This window comes from Hippocampus bargibanti, linkage group LG22 (assembly GCF_051943395.1).
Source record: "Hippocampus bargibanti isolate YZ-2025 linkage group LG22, ASM5194339v1, whole genome shotgun sequence".
Taxonomy (NCBI): domain Eukaryota; kingdom Metazoa; phylum Chordata; class Actinopteri; order Syngnathiformes; family Syngnathidae; genus Hippocampus; species Hippocampus bargibanti.
Genome location: NC_142755.1, coordinates 1,528,602 through 1,552,241, shown reverse-complemented (window position 1 = coordinate 1,552,241; position 23,640 = coordinate 1,528,602). Strand labels below are relative to the sequence as shown.

The window sequence follows — 23,640 nt, the reverse complement described above, 5'->3', positions numbered from 1 at the left end:
TCAAAAGTATAGCTCCAAACCATAATGCCCATAATGTCTCGATGATCGTCAAGAAAAAGGATATATGTCCGCGGTGTGAAAGGCAGCCTGGTTAGATACCACATCACTCCAATCAATACATCGTTATAGATCATAATCATGTGAAGGGTATAATCGCCTAATACCTATCAATTATATATAGAGAGAGATAGCCAGGGTCTCCAAATCCTGGCCTGCAGCACTCTTCCTCCTTGGATTAGGATCTGAGATTGGGTCGGGATCATAGGGGCTGCGCCCGAGCTGACCAGATATCAGATTAATGACCACTCCAGGGGCAGACATCTCAGCCAGTCGTTAGAGGGAGAGGGTGCAGCAGCCAGTTACTGAAAAATAAATAATACATCATTTGGTCTGGCAGCTGACATAATTATCGGCCAAGATGCCCGGCCGGCTCTGTGGATACTACATGAAATATCTCAGACAGAATGATGTCAGTCTGGATGGCACGCTGCCGCGGCGCATGCGAGAGGCGAAACCAGTTCGTTCGTTTGCATGTCTGGGTTGTTATTGTCCACCCCCTGCAAAAAAGTGGAATTGTTTGCGTCATTGTCATTTTCCACATCGACATATACAAAGTCGCTAACTTGTTGAGTGTGCTGGTGAGTGATCTGCCACATTCATCTTTGCAAGATGATTCGTCTAGAAACTTGCATGATCAAGATGATCAATAGCCAGTCATGTCTTGCTAGAACAGGGACTGCACACAGAACTGCTTGCCTGCTGACCCATCTGGCAAATTTGCTCCATTTCTGAACATCGAAACAGCCTTAAAAATATATTCAGTCAAAGCTGAAAATAATTAGCAAGGTGTATTTGGTCGGACTCTGTCCAGTCCAACCAATATACTTCAGCCTACCGAGCTAACAACCATTCGGTCGATTCTGAAATGTCTGTTTACCCGTTTGAGGGACAGTGGTTACTACAGTCTACAGCCCATCACGTTATCAGGTATCAGCTGATTGTAATTGTCCATCAAAGACCAGAGTGGTTGCTTGTGACGGAATGGTAACCAGTCATAGGTGTTCCCCCACCCATCGCCTAAAATCGTCTGGGATTGGTTCCAACGTAAGACAAGCGCTCCACAAAATATACAGATGGTGCAATCTGTACTTTGCATTTCCTCTTCCTGGAAAAGAACAAAAAAATGTCGGAAATGGTGCCCAAAATGGCACATTTCTGCCTTCCGTTTCCAATGGAAGATTATTCCCCTGCACCAGAATGGAGTCCTGAACCTCAGCGAAACGGCGCCACATTGTGCCGCAGATCATCGAGATTCCACATTTCCCACTGCCCTGCGAGGCCAAGCTGGTAAGCCACTGGCATCATCCCCCGCACACCCCCCTTTTGCTCAAACACCTTGTTGCCAACAGCAAGGCAATTAAAGTAACAGGAAGTCATTTCACATTCGTGTGTCTGCAGCCCAAATCTCCAATCAGGAACCTGCCTGTGAGGTGAGGCTCTCTTTGCTTTCCCACCACTGCCATATGTGGACCCCCCCCTCCCCCAAACCACCTCACTCCCGCCTTCTGCTTTCAGGAAAAGAAGAAAAACATTGTGTTGATGAAAAATCCAACTACAAAAACAAAATATGTATATTTTCAATTTATCTCACCTCCCCATACCTGTGCTACCCCCACCCTCCTATAAGGCTTGCCATCTCTCCTGACTCGCCCCTTCCAACTTGGTATTCAAATTCTGAAATTCCTAAGCGGATTTTCTCAATTTAGCTATACTTTTAATCTTTGGTGAAATGAGTGATGACTTCTTTCAATAAAAAAAAAAGTGAGGGGGAGGGCAGAAACTGACAGGCTTACAGCGCACACCGGCGGATTAGTTTCCCGTGGAGATGAGGTTTTCCTTTGTGCTGCCGTGTGTCTGTTTGATGGGGTTTAACAGGAAGCGTTGCTGCTGAAATTGGATGCAGCGGGGATGGTGGGTAGATGGCCCGGGTTCGATACAGACCCCCCGCGATGCAACTTTGCCCTGTGCCTTTGCCTTCATTTTTTCCTCCACCACATCCCCTCCTTCCCCGAGGGTCTTGTGACAGAGCCTTTAAAGACTCATAAAATAATGGACGGATATACAAATAGAAATAGCGCTGCCGGTTTTTTAAGTCCACGTGATATCCCGCCTGCTTCATTGTCCGCGCTTTGTTATGACAGGAGCCCACCACGCTGGTTGCCATTGTTTGTTTATTTTGTCTGCCCCCATGTCGCCGTGTTCAGATACCCGCCGCACCGTCACCACCTATGACGGTTTAGCATTGTTCGTTAGCATCACGCTAAACATACTTTTCACTTCAATATCAGCCATTTTCAAACTATATATATATATATATATATATATATATATATATATATATATATATATATATATATATATATATATATATAGAGATAGATATAGTGGTAGAGATAGAGAGACATAGGTATAGCTAGATAGAATACAAAAATATGTGAAAAATATGTAAATATGTGAAAAATATATGAAAAATATATGAAAAACATAAAAACATATAAAAACATATTAAAAGATACTATATATATATAAACATATTAAAAAAACATATACAAAAATATGTACAAAAATATATTAAAAATATATAAAAATGTATTAGTATAAAAGATTTATCAAAACTGTATCAAAAATATATTAAAATATCTAAAAATTGTACAAAAAATATATAAAATAACATTAAAATATATATAAAAATGATTAAAAAACATATATATTAAAATATATATATATTAAAAAATAAATATACATATAAATATAAATTACTTCGCAACGATCCGCGTATTTAAACGCCATGCTAACCAAGCCGCTAAAAGTTCAACGTCACGACAGATGGGCTCAGCTTGACTGGGCTCAGACTGTCTGAGACGAAACACTTGGCTTTGATGGGACCGGGGTGCCCGGGGTCCCCCCACCCACCCCCCAAAAAAAGCAGCCATGCTCAAAAACTGGGGTATCTATAGCCCGTTGTGATTCCAAAAACTCCTTAATCCACTATAGAGGATTTAAATGTCTTTGTTTGCTCATTTGACTGTGTGGGTGCCATATCCCAAAGCTGGGCGTCGGATTAGTCGGCCATTGTGTCAGTGGTTTGTGATGATGCGTGCTTGGGAGTTTGGGAAGGGTCTGTGGGGTGGGGGGGGGGGGGGGGGGGGGGGTATTGCTTGATTAAACATAGAGGGGGAAAAAACAATGAGGTTTCATTTATGGAGGAGACGCAATGAGGCGCAAGGCTCCCACGGGGACTGTCAAGCTTTTGGAATACATAGTTTAAATAATCTGTTGACTCCGCTTTTTTTTTTTTTTTTTTTTTTTTTTCTTACTCTGGCGTAACTTTTTGTAGCGTTTGAAAAGCATTTTAAAGAAGCTCACAGTGCAAAGAGCCATTCTCATCATTTCCTTTTTGCCATCTTGAAAAAAATTGGCAGCCAGCGCTAAGGGCTGAGAAGCGTGACGAATGACTGGAAAGAGTCGTCCTCCCTGCACCTTTTTTTCCCAGATGAGGTCTTGGGACGGCTGTTTTTGGCATTGCTTTTGGTGCTTGGAGCTTGACCTATTTTTTAATTAATTTGGATGTGTTGCCACTGCCCCCACCCCAAAAAAAGATATATATATATATATTTAGGATGTTATGAAAACCATCATGACATTTGGTCAAACGAAGAGATGGAATGTATCTATTGCGTTCCGCCGACCCCCCCCCCCCCCAATCCCCTAAGGCATCATACCGATTGTGATACATGTGAAAAGCGTGCATAACCCTTTTTGGGGTGGGGTGGATAGAAATGTTTACAGCGGGGAAGCTTTCAAAGCCTACAAGTAAGCAGTTTCCAAAGCGGGAGGGGAATAAATGTGAACATTTACTTTCCCTTGTGATCAAAGTCAGCAAAAGCCCGATTCTCGGATGTGGCGGAAAGATTATCCTGAGCGAGGGATGAAGAGTTCTATGCGAGCAAGCTGGTAGCCATCTTGCATTTATTTATTTATTCATTTATTTATTTATTTATTTATTTATTTATTTATTTATTTATTTGTTTGTTTAGCTAGCTAGCTGTGTATTTATTTATTTACTTGTGTGTTTATTTATTTTTATATATATTTATTTACCTTTATTTATTTATTTATTTATATCTATCTTTATTCAACTTTATATATCTATATTTATTTATTTGTGTATTTATTAATTTATTTTCATGTATCTTTATTTACATTTATTTATTTATTTATTTATTCATTCGTCATTTATTTATTTGCCTAGTTGTTTATTTATATATTTATTCATCATTTATTAATTTACTTAGTTGCGATTTATTAAGTTGTGTATTTATTTATGTATCTATTTACCATTTATTTATTTGCATAGTTGTGTATTTATTTAGTTGGGTATTCATGTATTAATTAATTTATTTGTTTATTTTTTATCTAATAGATAGCAAATAAATAACATTCAATGCAGCGTAAGAAACCCGAGACTCTCTTCTTTCCGACATTCGCCAGCCACAATATTAGGAACAGGTCATAACCGTGCAGGTGTGCCTCAGGAAGTGTGCTTTTCTAAGCGTACCGTCTCATACTTTTTTTTCCCCACCCTGGCGCTTTATATCCGTTCGCTACGTTTTTCGTTTGCTTATTTGAAGCAACTATTAGTGTTTTAACACGACGGGAAAGTGACTTCATTGAAATGCAATATCATTTTTTTTTATTTTAGTTTTTTCTTTTTTTTTAAACTCTGCCGAGAAGGCAAAGTTAACTAATGGGCTGAAATTTTTCAAACGAATGTAAGATTAAAGTCAATTGAATCTCCCATTGGGGTTTTGAGTGAAATCCTTTGAAAAAGGAAATCCCACAGTGGCTTCTCAGAAATGGAAAAAATAGGACTTGTTCTAAAATATTAATAACATTTTATACCCTCATTATAGCTAGCGATAACATTTGTTCTGAAAACACATTTTTTTTTTTTTTACCTTCAGGTGTTACCATGCAGTTTGCTTTTTCTTTTTCCAGGTTGGGGGGGTCGTTTTTCGCCTTTTCACCTTCTCAACGAAGATGTAACACACCAGAGGGCAGGGATATCGTTGTTGTACTGTATTTATATTTTATCGTGTCAATATTATCACATGGAAAAAAAGGGGGGAGGTCATAGGGAGTCAAGGATTGGAGCTTGTAGAATAACCAAAATAAGAATGGTGAGGTGATAGAAGGTGTTTTCTGGTGTTAAACCTTTGAGAGAGCACCGTGGAGATTCCTTGGAGGGCATTCCCCTCCCACCACACCCTACCCCAACCTGTCTTTTCCTGCACTATTATTTTAAAAGCACACACGCAGCAGGTTCCGCGTCAACTACGATGGCCTACTTTTTCAACTTTATATACCATGAATTAAATATATCGTACACGGAGAAGGGGGTGAGGGGGGGGGGGGGTTACGTTTGGATAAATCGAAACTAGCGCGAACAACGGGAGGTACACTAGGGGGAAACCGGTTCTTCGACAATGGGCGTTTTTTTTTTATAAAAAACAAAAATGCCGCTAATGGGGGGGCATCAGAAAAAAAGTCTTTTTTTGCACGTAATGGGCTAGAAGTCATTAAAAACATCACCGCTGGCCTAATTAAGACGGGACATCTGGTCTTTCCTCACGGAATGGATGGCGGCGGAGTACAAATCAGTCCTCGATGACAAGTTGAGAGGTGTCATACATCTCAGTGAGCGTCAATCAACAGGGGAGTTCTGTTAGCGGCTTTGTCATTAATGAGCAAATGCTTTATTTTGGGGTTTGTTTTGGCGTTTAAAGAAAATAGATTCAAAGAAATATACCCACAAGCCCCCCCCCCCCCCCCCAAAAAAAAATGTTTTCTCTTTCACTGGTTTGCAAAACTGCTTCATATCAGGAATATCAGGATCAATATCAGTCAGAAAATGCTAGACAATAAAGCTACAACACAAATTGACCTGTTAGAATTTTATTCATCTAAAAATAAAAATATAACTATGATATATATGCTATAAAAATGCTATCTAGCTATCTACCTAGCTGGCTATCCATTTTCTATCTATTTGCTATCTATTAGCTATCTGGCTGGCTCGTTAACTATCCATTGGCTATGTTTTAGCTAGCTACTTAGCTTTCTATCGATTTGCATCTATTTTCTATCTATTTGTTATTTGGCTCACTCACTAGCTGTCTATTGGTTATCTATTAGCTGGCTAGTTAGCTAGCTTTCTCTCTATTTGAGTTACCGGGTTGAGTGAACACTAGCGCGTGTGGCTGACACTGCTCACCCACAGAAACACTTATCCTGTGACCTTGAGAGTTTTGAAAGCCGTTTATAAATGAAATGTATTATTATTATTATTATGATTCATATCCTTTTTATGTTGATGCAAATTAGCTGGAATAAACTTTAGACTGTTTTTGATGATACCAGTCTTTGCACCATGCAACATTTTAGTCAATAAATAAATACCAAAATAAAAACACATGTTAGCTTGAGATTGTACATCGCTCATGTTTTGTACAACCACAGTTGATGCTAAAACAAAACATAACAAAAACATTGTTTTTTTAACCATAGACACCCAAGGAGCCAATGCATGAAAATAATTGGAGCCCAAGGGGTAATATTTGTTCTCCTGAAATAATAATTATTCCTCTGGTCTTTGTGTGCCAACATTGAGCCACAGAGGGAGCGTAAAATTCCACCATTATGTTTTCATCAATAAGTGTTTGAGGAGGTCTGCCGAGGCAGCCGGATTTCATGCGTGTCAACACGCCGACTGTTTACACGGCCAACGCATCTCCAAATAAATAAATAAATTCATTCAGACATACATACATAGATACATACATAAATACATAAATGAATACATAAATACATAAACAATCAAATAACTATATAACTAAATAGATAGCTAAATGAATAGAGAGGTAAATAAATCAGTACATAAAAAATACAAAATAAACAAATATAAATAAATAAATATCCAATACATTAATCCTAAATTGATAAATAAACAAAGAAACAAAAAATCAAATAAATAAATAGGTGAATAAATAAATAAATAAATAAATAAATAAATAGGTAAATACATAGGTAAATAAATAAATGGATAAATAAATGGGTAAATAGGTACACAATACAAAATGAATAAATAAATAAATAAATAGGCAAACAAAAAATACAAAGTAAACAAATACAAATGAATAAATACTAAATACACACATCGATAAACAAACAAATAAAAAAATGGATAAACATGTAAATAAATAGATAAATAAATAGATGCATACATATATGCATACCTACGTAGACACAAACATACATATACACACACCTTCTGATAAGGTAAAAAAAAAGCAAAGGTGAGTACAGCTTCTCAGCAAAACACTTTCCAATCAATACCACATCCATTTCCAGGCCAATATATCAAAGACATACTTAGCAAGGTTGAAAATAAGGCAATTTCTATGTAAATGGCTAATAAAGCACAACTTCAACTAATGCATTCGCTTCCCCATTATTGACATGTGATTGTCCAAAATGGTTCTTTGATAGCCGCCGTCTTATCTTCACCCGGATTGGCTTATCCTCTTCTTATAATAAACATTTCCTGCAATATTAAACAGTCTTCTCTGGAGGTAAACACCGCATCTGCTATGCGCTTGATGATTTAGCCAGGTAGGCTAATTTGTTTATTTTATTTTTTTCCAAGGCTCACACATCCAAAATGGATCTGCCGCTTGATATGAACTGCAAGAAAAATATCAATTTCCAAATTGAACTTAGGATGCATTATTGATTGACCCATGATATTGTCTCTCTCGAGAGAGCAAGTGCCTATTGGTTATTGTTTAATATGAATGATAATGATGAGCCTCCATCTGCAAAATAAGGTCGCCCGGTGTTCTCGCTTGGCCTGCGGAATACGATGCGATTGCCTCAAATTGATATAGTGGCGATTGTCAGGGAGGAAATAAAAAAATATATACATATAAATTTTATTGCAATTATCAATGCTTTCAAAGTAAAATCTTTTGCCACGCTCTGTGCAAAGCTTCCTGCCATTTTGACTGGACGCTGATGACATCAGACTGCCAAGTTGTTGTTTTTTTCTTTTTTAAGCTGGTGTAGCCTGCCTTCCAAAGTAATGAAAAGAATTTTGAGATTTTTGTTACTCGTTAGCGGCAAAACTAACGCTAAAATCTCATTACGAATTATGCTATCATCTGCCGTTTAAAATTGATGTTAAATGAATGACTAAATGGAAAAAAAATCTGCATTTAGTCTGAATATTTCTTGATTTATTTAGCTAGCTAGCTAGCTAGTGATTTTCTGTTTTGTGGCTGGCTGGCTATCTAGCTAGCTATCGATGAACTATATAGCTATCTAGCTGGCTATCTTCGCTAGATAGCTATCTATTAGTTATCTTTTGGCAAGCTAGCTAGCTTTCTATCTATTTGAGTTACGTCCGGGTTGAGTGAACGCTGGCCTGTGTGGCTGCCGCTGCTCACCCACAAAAGAATGTATCCTGTGACTGTAAAGTGACCTTGAGACTTTTGAAAGGTGCTTAGAAATTAAATGGATTATTATTTTTATTATTATTATTCTTATCAAGCTGCATTTTCTTGTTTTGTATTCCATTTTGCGCCGCTCCATCTAGCGCAGTGGTTCTTAACATGTGGGGAATTCCTGGCTTGTGGGTAATTCCTCACTTGGCCACTAGGGTTGGTCAAGTGAGGAATATTCAGTTGAACCAAATATTGATGCCCTAGTAGTGTATAACACAACAACAGGAGCTATCTTAGCTTCTATTCTATGCGTTTTAATTGAAAATAGTTCGTTTGTTGACGGTGCGCCTTATACTCTGAATCGCCTTATAGAATACGTTAATTCCTTCGTATTGTGCTTCAGTGCATCAATCGTAACAGGATGACAGGTCGAAGCTTTTGTGCTAATGACACTTCATAGCTTGACTGGCAAGCTTCCCTAGACGCTACTCCATGCTAAATTCGGGCTGCCAGCGCACATGTCAGCGCACGCCGTTTGCTCATTAGCACCGGTCACCTTAATTCCGCTACCTCCAGGCTAGGCCGACTCCTCGGAAGCCGTGTCAAATTACAAATAAGACTACAAAATCAACACGGTTGAAGCCAACGGATATCAACTCCAACAAGCTAGATTGGACCTTGAAGCTATTTTGGCGCAGGGTGGAACTGGCACGCCGCTACGAATTTATGAAACTTCCCTGCTCACAACGCATCATAAAAACAGATGATTGACTTGCGTATGAGACAAATTTCTAAAGTTGAATGATTAGTTTCCAAAACTCCCTTTAAAGAGGCTAATGACAGGGTTTCCGTTGCGCGCTAACTTGTTTGATTCAACCCCGACCGGAGGCTGTTTGGGTTTGATCCAGTTGTCTGTCACAAGCTCTGGCTGCTGATAAGTACATCTCGTTGTAGGGCATTGATTAATTCATGGTGTTGCCTTTTAAATATGCACAATGTGCTAATCCGCAGAGACAAGCGGCGCATCTCGGGAGGGATCGACCAGGCGACACGCCGCCAAAGGAAACAGACCTAGCGTGGTTAATTATTAAACAAGTCCAGTCAGCGACATATGCGAATACGCGGAAATCTTGAAATCATTTTGCGCGATAGGCATTGAATGATATGGACGAAAATACATTGTTAGAGTAGAATTAGCTATTGGCTCTAAAATTAAATTGACATTTTAATATTTTTTTAATTACAACTACTATTACTTAAAATGTATATTGGCCAATTTCTGTCAACTTTAACAGTACTCCTTATTTGAATGAAACAGCCGAAAATACATTGTTAGCATAGAATTAGCCATTTGGCTCTAAAATTAAATTGACATTTAAATATTTTTTGTTGTAGTTTTTAATTACATGTAGTACTACTTAAAATGTATATTGGTCAATTTCTAGCAACTTTTACAGTCTTACAGTCTTATTGAATGAAACGGCCTAATTCTATGTTAGCATAGAATTGGCCAATACATTAAATACATCAATATAGCATTTACGCTAATAGCATGTTGACATCCCATTACAGTGATAACATAACATTTATTTACCCGATAAACTAGGATTCAGACTTAGTGGTTTGTGTAAAACTCATAAATAATCACCCCGCAGAAACGCTGTCACGACATTGTTACACCCACTCAATATTTCGGATTAAATACGCGCAGTGAAAGGCGCCGCTATCGGAATCCTCTGGCGCAGATTGTCTGTCATATCCTTACGGTGAGGAAATTGCACTATTGACCAAACGTCAACTGCGGAGCTGTGCGATGATTGAATGAAAGAGGATACATAATCGAGCGCCTGAACAACAAAATCTGGGAAATTCTCCAAATGATTAGCTAGCGTGGCGCTACGCTACACAGATCCGTTGCAACTATTCAGAGGGGATTTTGTATGTAAGAATCATATTCAGTTCCGATCTTTTGTAATCCAAAGTTAGCGGTATTTGTGATCGTACATTTTGATTATCTGATAACCATGATAAGCTATTGCTAAAAAAAAATTGCGCAAAAATAGATTTGCTGACATCACGGTATCATAATAATAATACTACTACTACTACAACTACTACTACTACTACTACTACTACTACTACTACTACTACTAATAAATAATAATACTACTACTACTACAACTACTACTACTACTACTACTACTACTACTACTACTACTACTAATAATAATAATAATACATTTGATTTCTAAGCAGCTTTCAAAACCCTCAAGGTCACTTTACAGTCATGGGATATGTTTTTCTGTGGATGAGCAGCGGCAGCCACACGCACCAGCGTTCACTCAACTTGGAATAACTAAAACAGATAGAAAGCTAGCTAGCTGGATAATAGATAACTAATAGCTAGCTATTTATCTGTCTTTCTGGCTATCTAGCTAGCTATCTAGATGGCTACATAGCTTTCTAACTATTTGCTATCTCACTAGCTAGCTAATCTATTTGTTATCTATGAGCTATCCCACTAGCTAGCTATCTATATCATTAGCTATCTATTGGTATCTAGCTAGCTCCCTATCTAGTCTATCGATTAGCTGTCTACTTGTTAATATGACATTCCTTACTACAATCTGATAATTGAAGCTGTTGTTTGCGATCAACATATTGTTGGTTTCGATTGAGACAATCGTAGCATCCCAAGGTAAAAAAATGGCTGGAATTCTCCTTTAAAATGTTTCCCCATCTGTCTCCCACAAAAAAAGAAACCCCAGAGCTAGCGGCGCTATCGCACCCAGTTTGATGGGCGCTATACTTGCCTAATGGACCCGCAAGAGCTCATTTGTTTCAAGCAATTATTTCCCCGGCAACTTCGTCAGAGAAACTTTCCTCTCTCAGACGGCGGAGATTACTTTTACGCCTTACGGAGTGACTGAAAGGCATCAAGACATTTCTTTTCAAACGTCGTAATGAAGAAAGAAAGGATGGGGGAAGCCATCTGTTGATATTGTGCGTATGCAGATGCGGCGGGTGGGCGGGGTGGAGGGGTACACCCAAGCAGCTTTCTGGAGAATCGTCCATGAGTCAGCACGCATTGCCTGAAATCCAAACGGCAATTGTAAAAAGCAGCCTAAGATGGCATCCAATCATCATGTCTTCCGCCAGGGTATCGTTACGGATGACCCTGAGGCGTTTTAAGACATCATAACATTCTGCTCGTCGCTGGGATTCGCCACTTCCTGCTGCTATTCACATCCATTAGAGTCCAATTATCCTCTGTGTCTCATCGTCTTCTTCACAGTTGAGGTGAGGACTGAGCAGGCGTAACATTTTGGTTAGGAGAAAAAAATATCCACAAAAAAATGTATTTTATTATATTTTGTACAACTGCCCCCATTTCAAAATCAGATAACTCCAAACCCATATAATTTAGGAATTAACTTTTTTTCTGATGAAAGAAGAGAGACTAATGTTTCTTACACTGCATTAAAACTCAATATTCTGTGGGAACAGTGACAAAAACCCTGGCACTGGATTGTGCACATTTTTGCAAGTGTTGTAGTGAATGAGTTAATAAAAATAATAAGAATAAATCTAGAAGTAAAAATAAATAAAAATGAATACAATTTAATGTTTGTAATGTTAATTATTTTAAAAAATTAAATACAAATTAAAATTAAGATTACAATTTAAATTTAACATTTAAAATGTAATCTTAAAAATTTAAAGTTAAACATTTAAAATAAAAAATTAAAATTAAAATTACAATATTTAATGAAAAAAGAAAAACTTTAAAAAAGAAATTAAAAACAAACTAATAAATAATCCAGATTATTGCCTGGTTGTCTCTTGTGATTCCAGTTCGCCGTTTGGGATGATGCTGACTTTACAGAAAATGAGTTAAAAATAAATAAAAAATAAAACCACTTTTTTATATGGTTTGTTAAACGTGCCTAGTAGTACTTGTATTGCTCCCTATGGGTCAAATGCACTGGTATCTAGAATAAATCCTTGAGGGACAACCGCCGCCCTAACAGATAATCCCTGATGTTCCATGTTTTAACACTTTTTCCCTGTATTTAAACTTTAGTTTTCCATCTAATGCTCCAATTTCAAGGTGTAACAATCCCCGTCGTGAACGCTCACCGCTGACGTGATCCGCAAAACTCGCTAAAATAAATCCTCATTCCCTCGAAAAAAAAACTGACATGTAACGACGTTAAATAGCACATTTTTTTTCTTTCTTTCACTCAACTATTTTGGCTTTGCAAACCTTGCCGTGTTCCCATCCTCCCTCCCTTGACTTGATCAGAAGAACGTCTTTGAAAACAGCCCTTAGCCAAGCTTAAAGACGTCAAAAACCCGGGAAGGAAATGGGGGCGGGATCTTAAAATGGCTACGGAAGATGACAGCGCCCAATGTGTTACCCAGTCTGGATTTCAACGCTTGATCCTTTTGTGATTCCCTTTTTTTTATATTCCGGCAGCATATCAATCCCTCGGATGGATAAGAGTGAGACGGCGCTTCCCGTTTCTCTCCGTTAGCTCCTCGGCGCTGATGTGAAGTGACTCTAACTCTAATCTCTCGCTAAGTTTGTGTGTTTTGTACAACTTGGCGCTTGTAGAACTCAACTTCCCACGTTCATTTCTTCGGGTCCTAAAATCCGCCCCCCGCCCGTCACTCACCCGAGTGAAGGAACGATGCAATATGGCGGGTCTAGCGCATATGTGGCTAACCCACTCAATAACGCAGTCAAAAAAAGTATCTTATTTCGACTCAATCCAGAAGGGAAATCATTCTCCGGCAGTTTCCTTTCATAAATACCGTCCGGGGCTTAGCTCCGTTGTGTTTATCCCGCCCCACAAATCACTTTAGCCTAGCGGTCAGAAAAAAAAAGACAATAAATGATAGCTGCGCTTTCCCCAGATGGCGTTAGCGGTTATCAATACGATTGGAAGGAAAAAAGGGAGGGGAAAAAATGGAAAGGTGTAAATTTGTGCCTCGCCGTGCATAAAACTCAATGGCGGCATCTTGAGTAATGTGTCTCCTCCTTTTTCTCATAACAACAGGAATAAAGTCCACTTGACATGAAGAGGGCCATCCAATACCTCAGACGGAGTGATTGTGAAAAGGAGCGGGGGTGACGACTCGCCTGCTGCGGCGTTTTCACTTTATAACAAGCTAACCCCCCCAGCCCCACGCAACCCCTTCTTCGCGATGTGCTTGTTACCGCCCGAGATGGCATCTTAAACGGCATACGCCGTCTTATGGAAGGTGAGTCCCATTTTTTTCCCCCGTCGAGGCTCCCTGGGAAGGCTGATGATGATCATATGGGGATTAGCGGGATGCTGTGGTGTTCAGGGTGGCCCCAAAAAGCTCTTGTTACCCCCCTAGTACACACACACCACAACAGAGCAGGCAATTAAATTAGGAACACTTGTTTAAAAATAAATACTGTATATAGAAAGTACCATCCAAAAAAATCTAAAGAAATGTAAAGTAAATCATTAATAATTTCATATATTTATAATATTTAATAATTTAAGTACCTTTTTATTCCTAGGGGTCTCTAAACCCCAAAGGACCAGAATCTGCATGCCTATTATTTGCGAATTTATTTATTATTATTTAATATTATTATATATATAACTTCTATATATATATATGTATTTCTTTTTTATGTATTTCATTTATTTGTTGTATTTATTTATTTCATTTATTTATTTAGTTCTTCCTATTTTTTATTTTATTTATTTGTCTCTTTTATTTATTTTATTTGTTTTATTCATGTATTTATTTAGTTTTTTCCTTTTTTTTTTATTTATTAATTTTATGCATTTATTTATTCCCTATTTTGCTTTCATTTATGTATTTATGTATATATTATGTGTATTATTATGTATTTTTGCATATTTATTGGTTTACCTATTTATTTATTTATTAGATTGTGACAAGCACGAAAAATACATGAAAAATATTTTAAAAAATATTTGTTGCTTTATCATGCGCTTTGCCACTTTGGAGTCAACCAATCAATCCTCAATTAAGCCTTTCCAGTATGTCCAAAATACTGCTAAACGCCTTTTGATTGTCTCACGATACATTTTCAAGTTATTTTTAAGATCTTATTATTTGTTTTTAAATAATTCCACCCTGACGCACTTGTTTTTACACTATTTGTTAACCAATTTACATATTTATTTACCAATGTACATATTTACACATTTACACATGTATTTATTTATTTATTGATCTATTTGTTGCTCTATTTATTTATTCATCTGTTTATTAATCTATTTATTTATTTTTAAACATAGATTATAGATTGATTCATTATGTCCAGCTGGTCGCCATTTTGTAACGTTTTGAGTATCTCAAGATCTCTGGCGGGAAGAAATGTTGAAAAAAAAATCAATCTTGCCGTTTTTTTTTTTTTTTTTTGTAAATCATTTTGTAGATACCAAACAACAGGTGCTCGAGTTAAAAAAAAAAACGGAGTGACAGAGCCGACAGCTTTGTGAAATGAAGTGATTAGCCATCTTAATTAGCTGTCGTCTTTGGCCCCGGCCTTCTCTGCATGATGGAAAGTTGCGCTTAGAGGATCAATATGGAGTAAAACAACAGCCACCTACGAGGCTCCTCTTAATCAAGCATTACCCGTGCTGGAGATTTTGTTTTCTTCTCTCTTCCCCGACTACTGCTGATATTCTCCTTTTTTTATATACATCTGTATTCCGCCTAAATGAAGAGGCGTTTGAATTGGAGTACTCTCCGCCCAAAAACTCTCTAAGGAGTAATAAGAAGGGTCAGTACTCTTTGGCCCCTGTCTCTCTTTGGATTTGCACAGTTCCCTTCTGACCTATTACTGACGGAAGGTGATTCTCTGGAATGTGCGTGTGTGTGTGTGTGTGTGAAGAAATGGCTCTGGAAGTTCCGTCTGTCGGAAGACAAAATTGGCTCTGCGTGCACAGGGACAATTGTCATTAAAATTACGGATCCCTTGACCCTCCTACTTCAAGGTCGTAGCAATTATTTAGCATGTATTTTAAAAGAACCAGGACGGGGGGGGGGGGGGGGGGGGGCTGAGTTGGTCTTTTTCCCTCGGGTTATCTCCCGGTGGGGTGGTTGGGGAGTCTGAAGGACCAGAGTTCGGCCCTTAAGATCATAAATGACCTAAAAAGGGAGACTCTGGAGTGAGGGAAATGATTGCAGAAAACAATATGGGAGCTATGTGATCGTATGAGAGGGGGGGGGGCTTATGACAAGGTCAAATAAGTTCAATATTTCAGTCAAAAATGATTCATGGTTGTGAAATATTGCATATTATGCTAATTTATTTTATTATTAACATTTCTAATTTATGAAATGTAAACATCATCGACTTCTAAAGTGAAATATAACTGAACACGCATTCTCAAGTGGATGAATTCAGTGAGTCCTTTGTTGACCACCAGTGGGTGCCCATGCAACACTGGCGAGTGTATTGCATGTTTTTCCTTACGCATATTTAGGTTCAGGTTTACATTATTTTTATTTTTATTTATTTATGTATTGTAACGCATGTGCATTCCATTTTGCTGCAACAATTCAATTTTTTTGTTTCTTTTATATTTAAGCATCGTATTGACGTTCAAAGTGCAGCTACACAGCAAAAATACCAATTATTATATCACATAATAATAATAATAATAATAATAATAATAAAACATTTTTAAGGAAACAAAATATTTTGAAGCGCCAAATTGCAATAAGATAGTTAACAAGGTATTATCTGTTTTGGTGGAAATTAACATGAACATGTTGCTAATTTATATTTGTATTTCATAATTTAGTGTCACTCCAATAAAGCGCATTTCGTGAATGGCAGTGAATGAGTTAAAAGTGCAAATGCACAACATTAGTATGTCAATCGTGAGCTCTTGTTTTCGCGCCGCGGCTAATTAGCCGGCTGATAGGAGTAGCACAAATTAGCATTATATATATATTTTTTTTAAGCTGTGCAATCACTTTTAAACATTTTTTTGGGACTCTTTGGTGCATTGAAAAGCTTCTCGTCTGAAAAAATTGCTTTCAGTCGCATATGTGGAACTGGCGCTGCTTGGAATTGAAGCGTTTTCCTCAATGGATACTACAGCAGAGTAATTATTTAAGATAAAACATATTACGGGAAGGTAGGATAAATATATACATATATAGGACCAAAACTACCAGCAAATTTTTGTTCGCTGACGAAGCATCTTGGATGAGAAGCGTCCGACACTTTCAAAGAAGTACAGATGACGGCTGAAGAAACATTTTCATCGAGATCACGGTAAGTCTCCCCTTGACATATATTATTATTATTATAATAACGCTTCATGGGATATTTTTTTTACTTCCTTGTCACTTATACAGACTCCAAATGAGGGAGCGTGACAAGAGGGGAGTTAGCTGAAGTTAGTCTGGCATCCGACTCTCAATAGTAAAGTGTGGGTGGGAGGAGACATCGGAGGTGATGTTGCGAGGGGGGGTGTTGGTTGTTGGTGAGGGGGTGGGAAGGTGGGTAGAACGGGTGGGGGGTGCGAGGGGAGGCGGAGGGGTGAGTCGCTCTGAGAGAAAAGAGATACTTTGATATTTCGGAATGTAAGGAGGGTGAATGTGGAGAACTGGAGGTTGGGGATCTAATTACCGGGCCATAATTGGGGGCTGGGGAATAAGGTTGCCGTCCTCTCAACTCGCTGCAGATCAATTATGTTAAGAGAACATCTGTAAGTAGAGCTTAATGAGGTCCATTAGAGCAACATGCGCTGCCTTCCCCAACGCTGCTTGTCAGCTTCTTGGATGAGCCCGAGTGTGCTGCTGCTGCTGACTGGGGACCTGACGGAAGGGGCTTAAATAGGAAGAGCACCGGGAGAGAAAGCAGACGCTGGAAAGAGAGATCGCAGAGAGGAGTTTGGCTTTTGGAGGAGTTTGTTGATTGTTGTTATTATTGTTTTTTTTTTTTTTTTTTTTGCGAGGAAGAAGCTCATAAGGAACTCCAAGACGACTGGAAGTGACAAAGTTGGGGACAGTTCTGATTTTTGGACGGCTCTGTTTGTACTTCAAGGTATGTAACTTTGTTTTTTTCTAATATGTGAGTTGACACCGCCATTTTTTTCTATTTATTATTATTACATTACATTTTGGGTGGCTATACTCAAAAAACACACTAACAAAACAGCTATAATGTGTCTAAACAACGTTAGGTCAAGTGCGGGTTCATTTTGGACATTGCAAGTGCACCCGCGTGTGTTTACATCGTTTTTTTAGGGAGTCCGTGCGTAAAACGTGCGTAAAATGTGCGTAAAATGCGAATAAACGTCTCAAACAAAAACAATCACGTATTTCATTGCTTTTAATAGCAAATAAAATAACTCATCCATCTTCCAGTCGCAGCGAAGTGGTGGGAGAAAGGGGGTAGGGGGTTGGGGAGGGGGGGTCATTTCACCCGAACGCGGTTGAGTGAAAGGCGTTTGGGGAGGGTAACCGACTTGACGGCAAATTGCATGATTACCAAGATACGGCGACTTGAAATAATTCAATCCATGACAAAACCTAATTACGTCCAGGTAATCCCCCCCCCCCCGCCCCGCCGTCCTGTCAGCTTTAATGCATCTCATCACTCATAATGACGCCAAGGAGAGCGTTTTTTTTATGAGCCATCTCATTATCAACCGCCGTTTGGAGCTTCAAATCCGGGTTACTGCGACGTCGATTATATGTAAAGTTATTCTCTCTCGTGGGGGATAAACGTGTGAATGAAAACTGGCTTTGTGTTGAAACGTTGTTATTCGGAAAACGGTTTTCGTGACGCGCGTTAGGGGCAACGGGGAACTTTCCAGGACGCTTAATCGAGCGTTGAATAATCGTCCAGTTTAGAAAATGTAAAAAAAACGAGACTCTTTTTAAAAAGTGGGTGCGAATGGACGCAACGGGATGTTAAATAAGAACACCAAGGTGCCCCCCACCCGGAAATGGTGTCTAAATTTAAAAATAGAGGGTAAAAAAATAACTTATTGGTCTACAAGTACGCATTTGGCACCGTCGCGCAGACGAAGGAGCACCTGTAGCCACGCCGTGGTCCTCGTGGGGGGGTGAGTGGGGTTTGGGGGCGGATAACAAAGTGACTTTGCGTGGATTCAACATACGAGTGGGGTCGCTAGACGTTTTTCCCTCACCCGGTTGGGTTCGGTGGCTTGCGCACCGGTGGAAGACGCATCTCTTTGTCGCGCTGTCATTCGCCTCTCTCTCTCTTTCTCCCCTCGCTTTCCTCCCCCCGCTGTCTCTCTCTCTTTCACACACACACACACAAGCGCGTGCGCGCGCACACGCGGCCGGAACAGTCTGGTGGCAAAAAGCTGCGCGTAAACATCCCGCTCGACGAATCCGCCGTTTTTTTGCGGGGCAGCTCGGAACCCCGTTTATTTTCGTGAGAGGGTGCGTTTCATTTCTTCTGATCGTCTGGATTGCGCCACGCGTGCGCGCGAGTGCGTGGATGTGTGTGCGTGCGTGTCCAACAAAGCCAGTTTTAACATTGGAGCCGTTCGCGTGCTGCTGAAGCGGCTCAACAAATGCAGAAAAGGGAGAAAAGTTTCGGTAAGATTGCTCTTTATTTTTTTTCTGGGGGCGGGGGTGTGTTTCGCTTTGTTTTACTATTCCTAAATGCAACCCATAATAACCCCCGCGTTGCACACATATTGAATCCGTTATCACTCCGCTGCCATGGTAACGATCATTAAAGTGATGGGGTGAAATGTCCGAAAATAGTGGGAGGTTTAGTTCAGGTGGGGGGGGGGGGGTCGTCTCCTCCGGCGTCCTCCATCCGGTGACGATGCATGTGACCGCGGGAGGGTGAACGGACGCGAAACAGAGGATACGAGCCAGCAAGCAAATAAAACAGATATCATTAAAGCTCCGAGCAGCTGTGATACTAACCCCCTTAAACCCCTTCCCACCCCCACCCCCGCTTTTTTAATGGGAAAATGCTGCTTTTGTTCTGTCAGTACCCCCCTTTTATCCTCTTCCACCGGCAATCGGAAGAGCCAAGTGGCCGCGAATTCCTGCCATGCTTCTCCCCTTCTTCGCTGGGGAAGGGAGTCAAAACCGACCCCCCCCCATCATGCTTTCTTCTGGCTTTGGTAATGAGCAGCGGGGACTTTGTAGTGTTAACAAGGCTGCAGGACGGATCAGTGCAGCTGAACAGGAACGGCCGAGAAGGAAACAGGGGAGTTAGAAGGAGGGGGGGGGGGGGGCTTCTCTACTCTAAATCCAGCCAATTAACAAATCAACAGCCGGCAACTCGGTGTTACAAATGAGCTGAGCTCGCCAGGCGCACCGCTAAGCGAGCGGTTGGGCGCGCGCCTCCCGAGCCACCCGCAATCGCGCAAATTGCTTGTAAATATGAATACAAATAAAGTAAAAATGTCTTGTAGTCATCTGAAATGTCAATAAAGTATAACTGGCGCACAAAAAAAATCATCCAGGCGGACATTTCCTGGCAATTAAAGCGCCGCTAAAAGTGTACAGGAAGTCACATTACTAAGCTAACTCGGAATGATTTTTTTAGTATTTGTATTTCATCACACTTTCTATATTTGCAAATAAAAAAAATACATGCTAAGATGCATATGCATCTAGCTGGCTATCTAGCTGGCTACCTAAGCAAGCAAGCTATCTATCAATTGTGGATGTCAAAAGTGCTAGCTTTCTATCTGTATTTAATAGTGACATTCGGTGTATTATCTAACTATCTAGCTATCTAGCTAGCTGGCTATTAGCTATAGAGCTATCTATGTGGCTAGGTTTCTAGCTATCTATCTGTTGGCTATCTATTAGCTATCTACTAGCTGGCTCGCGAGCTTTCTATCTATTTACTCCCGGGTTGAGTGGACGCTGGCGCGTGTGGCTGCCGCTGATCACCCACAGTAAAACTTAGCCTGTGACTGTGATGTGACCTTGAGAGTTTTGAAAGGCACTTAGAAATGAAATGTATTATTATTATTAATTGCTATCTATTTGCGATCCATTAGCTATCTATCTGGCTAGCTATCTAGCTGGATAGCTATTTAGTTACCTATCTATAAGGTATCTATCTGGCTAGCTAGCTGTTATCTATCTATTAGCTAACTAGCTAGCTTTCTATCTATTTTAGTTATTCCGGGTTGAGTGAACGCTGGCGCCTGTGGCTGCCGCTGCTCATCCACAGAGAAACTTATCCTGTGACTGTAAAGTTACCTTGAGAGTTTTGAAAAGCGCTTGTAAACGAAATGTATTATTATTATAATTAATATCCTTATGTTGATGCCAATTAGCTGCAATAAACTTTAGACCATTTTTGATGATACCAGTCTTTGCACCATGCAACCTTTTCATCAATAAATTAATACCATTATTGTTATTATAATTAGCGATTGTCTGTTTTGGGAAATGACTCATAAATGTCCCCCCTTATTTTGAAAATCTCCACTTTTAATCAGGAAAATGATTTAAAAAGTCAAAGTTGTAACAAACACGCTTAAACAAAAGATATGTCATTTGTTGTTTTTAAGATATGGCACGAAATGAAATGATCATTGACACGCGTGTTGCTAGCTCAGTGTGAATGTCAACGTTAGCTTGACGGAAGTGGCTATTTTTGAAAATGTCATCTTGTTTGGAGTATTAAAACCAAGTGGCCAACTTTCATTTGGCCATATTAGCATTGAAAGACCCCCCCTTCCCGAAAATAGCATTTATTTCAAACTAAACGGAGCATTTGTGTGTGTGTGTGGTGAATGTCAACATTAGTTTAGCAGAAGTAACTGTTTTCAAAATGTCAACACAATTTCATATTGTCTGAAGTATTAAAACAAAATGGCCAACTTTTATTTGGCTATATTAGCATGGAAAGCCCTCCCCCCCTCCCAAAAATAGCATTATTTCAAACTAAACGGAGCAGTAGTGTGGTGAATGTTGGACAAAAGGGGGGACGATGAGGACGGGGGGCATACGCCTCTCTTCAGGGAATAGTAAGAGAATACTAATTCCAGTCCGCCCACACCCCACACAACCATCCGCACCTCTTTTTTTTAAGTCCCAGAGTGGACCAACAAAAGCCCCCCCACCCCTAAAACACCCCCATGCCCCCCCCAGTCCGCTCAGGCCAAACAATGCAGAGGGTCTGCAAAGCTTTTCGTTGGTAGCCACGCCCCTTTAAATACAGAGGAGGTCAGCACATTTGAGTTGTAACAAAAAAAAGTGGGGTGGGGGGCTATTTGCTGTGAAAATACACTGAAAAGGTTTCACGTATTTTGCATTTCCCCAATTAAAGAAAAGAAGAAATAGATATGTTAATAAACTGATCGACAAATAGATCAATAACTAAATAAACAAATAAATGAATTCATAAATAAATGAATAAATACAAAACTAAATGCATGCACGAATAATCACATAAATACATGAATACATAGATGAATAAATGCAAAATAAATAAATGTATAAAAACATGCAGAAATAAGTAACTATATGAATAAATAGTTCAATAACTAAATAAATACATTCATGAATAAATACATAAATGCAAAAAAATAAATGCATAAATAATTGATTAAATAAATACATAAATGAACAGATAAATAAATGTGTAAATACATGGAAAAATAAATCAATATATGAATTAATAAATACACAAATGCATAAATATAACCATAAATGCAAAATACATAGATGTATAATTACATGCAGAAATAAATAAGTATATGAACAAATAGATCAATAACTAACTAACTAAATAAATTCATAAATAAATACATAAATGCAACATAATTGCATGAATAATTGCTTAAATAAATAAATACATACATAAACAGATAAATACATGCAAAATAAATACATGCATAAATGCATGCAAAAATAAATATATGAATAAATAAATAAATACATAAATAAATACAAACATAAATGCAAAATAAATAAATGTATAAATGCATGCAAAAATAAATAACTATGAATAAATAGATCAATAACTAAAGACATTCATCAATAAATACAATGCATGAATGCAAAAATGATGAAAAATTGATGAAAATGAATAAATAAATTCATAAATAATCAGATAAATAAATGCAAAATAAATAAATACATAAATATAAACATAAATGCAAAATAAATTACATAAAAATAAACAAAAAGGCTAAATAAATTAATACATAAATACATAAGTATAAACATAAATGCAAAATAAATAAATGTATAAATACATGCAAAATAAAAATAACTATATGAATACATAAATCGGTAATGTTGGGCGGAATCTTCAAATTATTCCATCAGGATGACACCGAACGGGATTTATGAACGCCGGCGTCCAGATAAACATCACTTTAACATTTCTTTTGAGCTGGCTCAGCGATATTTCACAATCTCCCTCACGCATGAGCGACAGAAAGTCTCTTTCAGTTCAGTATGATTATATTTTTTTTATTTCTTGACATTTGAAAAGATGACGTCCACCCACATCTTTTTTTTCATATCGGTGTGATTGTGTGTTCACAGTATATATTTTCTGCGGGTGAGCAGCAGCAACCACACGCGCCAGCGTTCACTCAACCCGGAAGTAACTCAAATAGATAGAAAGCTAGCTAGCTAATAGATACAGTAATAATAATACATTTCATTTATAATGTCCTTTCTAACCTCTCAAGGACACTTTAGGCGCTTATAAATGAAATGTATTATTATTATTATTTACAGTCACAAGATATTTTTTGAAAGGCGCAGAAAAACCTGCAGAAAAAATATTCTGTGACTGTAAAGTGTCCTTGAGAGTTTTGAAAGGCGCTTATAAATGAAATGTATTCTTATTTTTACTGTATCTATTAGCTAGCTAGCTAGCTTTCTATCTATTTGAGTTACTACCGGGTTGAGTGAACGCTGGAGCGTGTGGCTACCGCTACTCACCTGCAGAAAAAATATCCTGTGACTAAAGTGTCCTTGAGAGTTTTGAAAGGTGCTTATAAATGAAATGTATTATTATTATTATTATTATTATTATTATTATTATTATAGATATGTTTTTTAAAATTAT

At 38.5% G+C, this 23,640-nt stretch overlaps 1 protein-coding gene and 1 long non-coding RNA gene across 3 annotated transcripts in view; both read left to right on the top strand.

Moving 5' to 3' along the window:
* Window positions 1–14,162, top strand: part of LOC148881538 (uncharacterized) — a 54,823-nt gene extending 40,661 nt beyond the window's left edge. The window contains exon 4 of the long non-coding RNA XR_016113735.1: window positions 13,625–14,162. This is a non-coding gene — a long non-coding RNA (uncharacterized LOC148881538). The remainder of the gene's footprint in view (window positions 1–13,624) is intronic.
* A 2,977-nt stretch (window positions 14,163–17,139) lies between these two features.
* The window catches only part of lmo3 (LIM domain only 3), a 38,521-nt gene continuing 32,020 nt past the window's right edge, over window positions 17,140–23,640 (top strand). The window contains exon 1 of one of the 2 annotated variants that reach the window (XM_088989212.1): window positions 17,140–17,640. Coding sequence is in view for 1 of the 2 variants with exons in the window: in XM_088989211.1 (XP_088845337.1) it covers window positions 19,145–19,169 (25 nt within the window). In the remaining variant the exon portion in view is untranslated. Of the gene's footprint in view, window positions 17,641–18,756; window positions 19,170–23,640 lie in introns of those variants that run through there. The other variant, XM_088989211.1, reaches the window with a different exon arrangement.